The sequence below is a fragment of the Morone saxatilis genome, unplaced genomic scaffold (assembly GCF_004916995.1).
Source record: "Morone saxatilis isolate NCDOM2014 unplaced genomic scaffold, NCSU_SB_2.0 Contig19, whole genome shotgun sequence".
NCBI lineage: Eukaryota > Metazoa > Chordata > Actinopteri > Moronidae > Morone > Morone saxatilis.
In genome coordinates, this window is record NW_023339751.1 from 12,936,937 (window position 1) to 12,946,376 (window position 9,440).

Below are 9,440 nucleotides of genomic sequence, written 5' to 3' on the forward strand. Positions count from 1 at the left end.
AATTTGAACAAGCAGAATACCAGAAACAACCATTTTTTCGTGTTTTGCGTTTTGTCAAAAAAACGAAAATCAAAAGTTCAGGCTCGTTTATCTCGTTTTTTGGTTCTTGGTTTCTGGTTAGCTTAACAAAAACGAATTTACCACTGTCAATATTTTCGTTTCCGTCGGTGGGGTCCTTCTGGATGTAGTGTGCTCTTCCTTGTAGTGATGGTTCTGGGTCGCGAAGATCCGGCTAAGAGCCGGCTCTTTGAAGTGAACGACGGGAGCCGGGCTCCTGATTTTTGCGAGCCAGATCCAGATTTTTTTTCCCGTATTTTCCGTTTTTTCCTGTTAAAGCCGCGTGATTTTGGTCAAAGATGTGTGGCGGCTATCTGTCGGTATCTACACTGAGCAGAGGGGGAGGGAGGAGTTACAGACACACGAGCACAGTGATCACGTGAACAGGTGGGCCCCGGGGGAGGGAGATGCGAAGAGAGCGAGAGAACTTGGTCTTACCATAGAACGAAGACTACACATCTGGAGTAAGGTGAGAAAATGAGTTGGACAGAAATGAACGTAGTAAAGTTTTGGACAATTTTAATGTTATAGACAGTGTCAAAGGCAGAGTGTAAGACTGTGCAAAGTTTAAAAAATTTCATATCAAGCATCTTTTTTTTAATTGAGATGTAGTCTTTTTGTGTTATATTATTTTTGTAGGATAGCACTGGTTTCCAGTGATATTTAATAAATCCATATAATAAGCTGAAACATTGTGGATTAAATGTATGTATTTACATTAGATGTTGCATTGTTACACATAATTGGTAATAAATTTAATTACGTAAGCAACAAAAAATAGAGGAGCCATCCGGCCGAAAGAGGCCGGTGCGTCTTTTAGTGAGCCAGGCCAAAGGAGCCGTATCTAATAAAATTTAGAGCCGGAGATTCCCATCACTACTTCCTGTGGCCCTGGGCTGCGTCTTGCGTTTCGGCAAAATTAAAGTTGCACTGCGCGGGCCTCCTGTTCGATAATGTCGAACATTGTGTATAGAGCAGCTAGCAGACACAAGAGACCCAGTTAACCCACAGTCACTATGGACTGACACCCGTCGGTTCTTCAAATGTAACAATAATAGTATTCATAATCATTTTGAAAATGAGATCTTATGAAGTCTATATGAACTTCAGTGCAGTTTGATGTTACGCACACGTGCGCGGCAGTATTACATGGAAGAGTGACCTGAGCTTTACCTATGACAGGAGGCTCAACATATCCAGGCTCTGTTTCATAATCCGGCTTCAGACCAAACAAAAAGCCCCCGGCAGAGGTTAACTGGCGTATATGACGAACGTGTTGTTGGTAGTGTTTATTTGAGGAATTTCTTGAATTTTAAGAATTAGAGTCAATGATTAATATGGGAAATGATAGTAATTTGACCTATAATTAATGAGAGAGCAGATTAATAAGAATATATATAGTAGTCACTTGGTAATATATATGTGATTTAATGAGTTTAAAATTTCTTGTTTATTTGTTATCTGTTGATGTAAATCTTGAGAAGAAAGAGAAGGAGGGGAGTTCAAGTAGAGAAAAAGGGAAAATAGAACTGGCGAGAAAGAATCTTGTGGAGCTGTTTTGGCGGTACTTGATATGGGATGTGGAATAGATGCGCGTGAAGTGGGTGTGTAGGAACCATTGGGGCTGGCCCACGAGAGGGAGAAGGAAGGGTGTGTAGAGGGGGAGATAGATGATTCAATAGGAGAATTAGTATGTGATGGCAAGAGTTGATTATCATTACTATCGACTGGCGCGAAGTGATAGATAGTATGGAGGAGCGAGGAGTCAGAAAATGGGGAAAAGGATTAGTGCTATGTGTGTGGAGGGAGGGATACACACAGGTAGGAGAGGGTGTAGGGGCGAGTAGGATCGGCAGGGTTGGAAGTTATAATTGTTCTTTGATAAGAGAGATGAAAAAAAAGAGAGATATAAGTTTAAAGATCGATGGATTGGGAGAGTAATTGTTTAATAAAATGTGAGGAAAAATGATGTTTTTATATAATGATGTTTTTATAAGGTGAGCTTTGAATGATAAAGTTTTGTCTAATAGAGGAGTGGTGGGAGGATGTGATTAGGTTACACAAGTGGATTAGAAAAAGGAAGATGGTGTGTAAATGTTGTTATAAGCATGTTTATTAAAATAATGGAAAAATTGAGGCGTTATAGGAGAAGTGAGGGAATATGAGTTTATGTGTGTGAAAGTGTTATGTTGTGAGTGTTCTGTGTGTGTAGTTGTTTATGTGTGTGTTGGGGGGGGTGGGGGGTTAAAAGAATAAATTATTGGTGATAATATTGATGTTGATATATGAGTGTTATGAGGAGATATGATAAAGTTATGTATTAAGGGAAAGAAGGAAAAGAAGAGGATAAATTGAAATACAATGTGAAAGATGATGGAAGAATGGCTTTAATATTATCTGTGTGATATTTTTTAATACTGTTTTAGACATTGGTAAAGTATTAGTATTTGACTCGATAGTGGATTATGATTTTTATAAAAAAAAATGGTGGAATGGGGGTAAATGTGGTATTATGATGTTTGATCTTGGATTGTAGTAGATTCTGATTTGACTTATAAAAGGAGCATGGGAATTTATATAATGTTGGTAATTAATTTGGTGAAGATTTGTATCGTATGTGGATGTTATGGGTAAACCTGCAGGGAATACTGGAGATATTTAGGAATCTGTAGTTAGATGTCAGAGATGGAGGAGGTGGCGGCATTGTGTGTTTGAACGTTTGAGATATTGGTAAAGGATGTGGGGAGTGGTTGTTAGGTTGAGTGGAGATAAATAGGTGATGGTAGTTTTGATTAATTACTACATGTAAGATGATATTAATGGTAGAAGTTAAAGTTTATAATTTAAAGGTTCTTGTATAGTTGAAGATTAATTATTAAATGAAATTATCTATATGTTATTTATAGTCTTAGTTGTTATTTTCTTTTCCTTGTATATAATTATAAATGGGTATTACTGATCTGTATTAGTAGATTGATTTTTTTTGCAATTTTGGTGCCTTGATAAAAAATATAAAAAAAAAGAAAAATTAACAATTAGTTAAGTATTGAATGTAGAAAGTAAATAAAGGAGATCCTACAAAACCAATAATGATTATATATAACAAACAAAGTATAGCAGAGTTAATAGTAATGATAGATGTTAATTAATATATCTGTCTTGGATATTTATTGAACAACAACATGATGAAGGCGTGATCGTGTATATTATATGTTGGTTATTCAATTAATATTATATTATTGGTTAACTATGGCCAGGGTGTGGTAATTGGTGGTATTGATATGTTGGATTGATAAGAGTTATCACTTCATACATGAGCTTTTGTACGTAGATATGGGAAGTTATCAATGATGGTGGTGATAAATTCATTATGGAATGAATTAGTATGATAGAATGTACAGGAATGTGATTATTTTGGATGTCAGGGAACACATGTGGAGTTTGATAGGTTTTATGTATGAGGACTGGAGAGTGATAGTTAAGGTAGGGTTTAAGAAGTGTGCGGCGAGTGGTTAATTACTACTAGTAAATTGAAAATGGAATAATACATGTGGTTAGTATAACGTGTTTATGCAGGTATGTTACTAATAAAGAAACATAAGAAAACAAAAAAAAATATGCGTATTACAGAATGAAATGCATATGCGGTAGTCGTTTTTTGCAAGAAGAGGTAATTGAGTATGGAGTTCTGGTGAAGGCATGGGTTGTTTGTTGTGTTTCTTACTGCGACAAAGGTTGAAAGTTGGATATTGGGAGAATAATGAAGTGTGAGATGTGTAATTGAGGAAAGAGGGTTCGTATGAATTAGTCACTTGAATTATAATGTAGAGTTATAATGGGGGAGTATAAAATATTTTTTTTTATTTTTAAATTGGGAGTTTTGTGGATGTGTGTTGTGTGTTTAATTATATAGGACCATGACCTAACCTATTAGAAAACGGTTTGTAGGAAAATTTAATAACGTTAATTATGGTGTTTTGAGATTGTAGTATTATAGTGGGGTAAAAAAGGAAGTATAGGGATGGAGATGTTATACGGGGTTGTGATGTTTAGGTTAGGAAGAGAATGAAATGAGGAGTTAAGAAATCTTAAGATAAACTGTGTATGTCAGGTTTAGGAGAAGATGAAGGAAAAGATATTTTATCTGAGGAAAAAGAACTATTGGTAAACTATCAATTAGTATACGTGTGTGTTCATGTGGGGTACAAATTAATGATGGGATGTAAAGGATATATGAGTTTGATTGAGATGTGCGCGGATGGGAAGATAAACTGAAGTTTTAAATAAAAGGGAACAGGGAATATAGTAGATAAATATGAAAGTTTATCAACTTTTAATAAAAGGTTTGATGTTGAAAGGAATAGTTCAATTTTGAGATTATTCATGTAGTTATGAGATAATGAGTGATGGTTGGTTAGTTTAGAAGGTAGTCGAATAGGAAAAATATGAGTGGGAATGAGAGTGGCAATAATTTTACATGTGTCACGAAGAAAGGTATAAGTGAATTTAAAATGTAAATTTTTATCACTTATATAGTGTTAATATATTGATTAAATATGATTGTTTTTATCATGTAATGTTTGCGTATTTTGACTTGTAATAAATTTCTTAATTTAATTTAATTTAAAGATTTGAGAAATGGTTTGAGGATGTATATTGTTCATAAATGGGCATGGACTTGGAATAAGTTTGGTGGGATTACATTTGAAAGAGGGTTTTTATTATGAGATGATCACAAAATGAATGATCTGATAGTTGATAAAAAAAAATAAGTAAGGAGGGACATGGATGTCTGGAGAACGGTTAAAGAGAATAGGTGTTGTTTTATGAAATGTGTATTGTTGAATATATATTTTTGTTGGAACATGAGGGGATGGGAGTGGGGGGTAATTGAAGGTTGATTTACCGAAATACAGGCATGTCGCTTGTGAATTCGACCACGCTGATTTTAGGTATAGGAATAGTTTGCTCTTTTGGTTTTTTTAAGAGGACTGTCTCGTAAGGAGCGTGCCGGATAATATTATGTTTTTGGGTTAAATTAAGTACTGAGAGGAGTTAGTATTATGGTCATCTCCGAAAAATGATGGAATTGGCGGTATTAGGTAGATTGGATTTTATAACTGTCACATAAGATAACTTACCAGATGATAATCATATTTAAGAAATTAAAGATAGATTGTCATATAAATGTAGGAAGACGCCAGGCTGTCATTTTTTTTTGCTTCACTTTTTTTCTTATGGATTAAAAAATAATATCCCAGAGGGTCCACTGTGGTATCTGCTCTTGTAATAGTGAGTGACTGTTGCGACAAATATAGTGTAGACATGACGGGTATAATTAACTGTATTGGTACCGATAGAGAGAGTTCTTTGTGCTATGATATGGGGTGCGTGTTCTTTTCTTTGAATCTTTGATGGTTTGGTTGGTATGTCATGTAGTGGTGTAGTGTTATTTTAATGATTGAAAGGATGGTTCTATATGATTGGCTAATTAAGTATTAACTATATTTGATTATGAGATAATTGTTTTTGTTAGTTTGGTTTGTTTGGGGGAAGGGATGTGATATGAAGTTTGTAATTTAGATGTTTGTATCTGAGGTTATTTAAGAAGGAGTGGTTTTGTGTTTATTTGTTTTTCGTTTTGGGTTTGTGTAGTGGTGTGTTGGAGGTTAGTAGTAAGGTGGGTGTGGAGGTTTCTGGTTTTTGTGGGTAGTCTGGAGGGTGTTATGAATGAGGGTGATGAGTGGAAGGAGGATAGTGTTTTGAATTACGGTTGGGACTTGTGTGTTAGGATAGGACCTGATAGAGAAGGGACTTTTATTTTGCCATATTTTTATAGTATTTAAGGTTTTTATTTCAGTGACCTAATTCTATATATGTAACCAGGTCGTCTTTCGTGTAAATTTCTTGTGAAATTTGGGGTTTTCTTCATGTATTAAAGTATTATGGATATGCTAGTAAGGTTTATGTTTTCCTCCGTCACTTTTGTCTTTCAGAAAAGCCTCAGTTTTTCTTGTTCAAAATGTAAACTTTTTTTCGATAGTTTGGTAAACTAGAGGGTGTATCTGTGGGGATTCTTCTTCTTTTGCAATGTCTGAAAGGCAAAAACCAAGGATGTAGGTCTTTGTTCTGCTTGCGAAACGTAGATGTGCTATAGAATTTTTGTTTGTTCTGTGTTTTATGGGCCTATTCTAAGATAGGCTTGTGAGGGGTTTATGCTTGGTATGTTTAATTATAAATTATGATATATTTTTTCCCGTAGTAAGGTATCTTCTCATAGGCCAAAAAGGAATGAGATATCACGTAAAAAGTCCTTTTCATTATATAATGTTAGACTGGGATTTATGTGGCTTGGAGGTCTTATTAGACATCTTTAGAGTCTTAAGAGCTCTTATTCAAATTAAGCTGTTTGCAAGGAGGCTTCTGGATGGGGTTCCTCATCCTGTTAGCTTTAGAGTTAGAAGTTTTGATTAGCTAACCAAGCTTTAGGATGTTGTGCCCCAGGCATGCTTAAACATGCTCGGCAGCCACCACGTAGAGAATTACTGGCAAACAAGATGAGGTGAACACATAATAGCGTTTCAGAAAAACTACTCGTGAGATTTAGTGTGAAATGAGTGGAAGTGCGTGTGGGAGTGTTCCTGTTGCGATGAATCTTATGCCCCATTAGTTTAGAGGGAATTTCGTTGTTAGTCCATGTAAAAAGGAACCGTGGTTTTGGACCTATTTATTTAAGCCACCCTATATATTATCTAAAGTAATAATGTTGCTTCTTAACTTTTATGGCCGGAAGCTGGTGGTGGGTGAGTGGCGTTGGTGTCCGTCGCTGGGCGTGACCGCCTGGTGATGAGCGTGGATTTTTGAGATGATGAGGGGTGATGCATGCTAGGGATATTGAAGAAAGCCGAGTATGTTATACGTAATTGTGAGTATTTAATGCGCTGGTGTGTCGTGGTTTGGGTGATTGGTGTGCGTGGAAAAAACATTAGGAAAAAACCCCCAATTTTAATCTTTTCCAAAAATGTTTTTCCTGGCAATCCGTATCCCAATGTAGGACAATGGTTCCACTACCACAATTATTCCCCTTTGTAATAAGTTAAAATCACCTTTGGTGTAGGGCTTACAGGAAAAAATGAATTCAAAAGACTCCAGAGAAAAGGAGAAATGACTGGAGTAGAATTGCTCAGAGATTTAGGGGGATTGGCCCTATAATTGACTGTGTGTACAGGTGTTTTACCCTTGAGAGAAGGTTTCTATTGTCAGATGTTTCCAATCCTATAGCAGGAGGCGAGGTAAAAAGAGTTTGTATAATAAAAAAAACGTGGGTATTTAATTCTGCAATTGCAGGTGTGAGTGTAGTGTCCTTTGGAAATTACGGTGCGTGGCGGGACTGTTTGCGTAGTTGTAGATCTGCAGGCCAAAAATCCTGTTGATTGTTCTCCCTGCTTCTCTATACGATATTCTATAGACTTATCCGTGGGCTGGGGAATTCCAGCTTGAAGGAATTTGCTGACCGTCAAGGATATTTGAGGTTGTGTTGTAGGTTTGTGTTGCGGCTGTGACTAATAACGGATAGATGAAACATGCAGTGTGTCAGTGACAAATACAAAATGTTTTTAATACAATAGAGGAAGAGTCTTCTCTCTATAGGGCCAGAGAAAAAACGAAAAAACGTAAAAACGGCTTGTTACTGGTTTCTGCTTGTGTCAATTATTCCCAGAAAACAGACTCATAACACATACATAACATAACACATAACATAACATAAAAGATGTGACAAGACGTGAGTCACATACTTGTCCGTATGTGACTCAGATGAGATTTTCTTTCATGATAGTGTGAACAGCACAAATGACATGAAATCTGATCTTTTCGATTTTTATTCGGGCCACATTCAAATCAGATACAATGAACAGTCATATCAGAATTAATTTGACTTTTATGTCACTCTAGATCAACATCCATCACACGGGTCACTTCAGGACCGTGACCTATATGGTCAACATGGGCCATATTAAAAGAAATAATGTGAACAACTAATCTAAAAACTCCGACTGAATATGGATCCCAGATCTCTTACTTACAGGTACGCAAAAGAAAAGAGCAACTCCTGATTGGCAAGATGATTCTGTCTTGAGTTTATTTAAAAGCATTGAGTTTATACACAGTTGTTGGTTTTCAAAGTATCCATTATTAATGTATTATTGAAAATGTTATTTTCCATAAATGCAAAACTTTATGCTTGCCTGTCAACAAATTTCACATTTTGGGATGTTTTGCTGAGCTGCTGCACTCTGACTCTCCAGTTTGCACTCACAACTAATTGGCACTTATTAACTGAAAGAGAATCAATTGAACTCTGTCTCCATTTTCGCAATCATTTGAATCAAATTACACAGTATTTTTCTGGGAACCTCCCAATGAATCAGTTCCTTTCCGGGAAATTGGCGGAAACTATGAGCCCCCCTAAAACAAAGTGTTAGCCAATAAACCTTTTCAGCCTATGTCAGAGCCTGAAAACCTACTCAAATGTCTAATTATTATACATTCTAAACACAAACATAAGTAGTCATTAAAATATTATTAGTGGTAGAGTAGTCAGTATTAGGGGGGAATACAGAATATCCCTTTGGCCATATTTGCACAGTAGATGGAGCTGTTTTCTAATTTATATTGTATATTAATATGTACTGAAGCTCTTTGTGCCACAGGCCTCAAACTGGTGCAGTAATTCACCAATACACACCATGGTGTTTAGGTTTTATGATGTGCCAAGTGCTTTTTGTTGTGTTTGTTTTAATGACTACCCGGCCTGTTTGATTTCAGTATTTATTAACATTTTACTGCAACCTTTCTCCTCCAGATATGGCTGAAGCTGCATTCTACTTGTGTGCTTATGAGTTTGCCATCAAGACTGTGAACTCTCCCTGGTGTCGGCTCTTCGATGAGGTGGATGCGCAGGTACGATCTGTTTAATGATTGTAGGTTAAATGTGCCAGTGTGTCCAAATGGCTGTGTTAATTAACCATGCAGGTAAGATTTCATTGTGACCATTTTTAAAGGGTCAGTACCTGAAGTGCTTGTTTTAAAATTAAGTTACCCTTAATCATTTATCATGATGTGGACCAGTATGATGCTTTTCTGCACAAGTAGAGACTTTGTCAAAACTGCTGTTTATTTATGTGCCTTTTCTATCTCAACGTGTACAATTTAAAATGTTTTGTGCAGAAGAAAAAGGAAACTTAAGTAGGAATACAAAGGAAAAATGGCCAGATTTAAGGCTAAAAACACAGGATAAAGCAAACTAACAGGCCTGTTTGTAGTACCCCACACAAACAGTCTTAAACCCACAAATCATGTGAGGAACAATGTCACCAAAGGCA

General features: G+C 36.2%; 1 protein-coding gene across 1 annotated transcript in view; it reads left to right on the forward strand.

Moving 5' to 3' along the window:
* The window catches only part of minpp1a (multiple inositol-polyphosphate phosphatase 1a), a gene marked incomplete at its 3' end in the record, with an annotated part of 13,085 nt that overhangs the window by 1,808 nt on the left and 1,837 nt on the right, over positions 1–9,440 (forward strand). Inside the window, 1 exon segment of the mRNA XM_035663630.1 lies at positions 8,921–9,018. Within this exon segment, the coding sequence (XP_035519523.1) occupies positions 8,921–9,018 (98 nt within the window).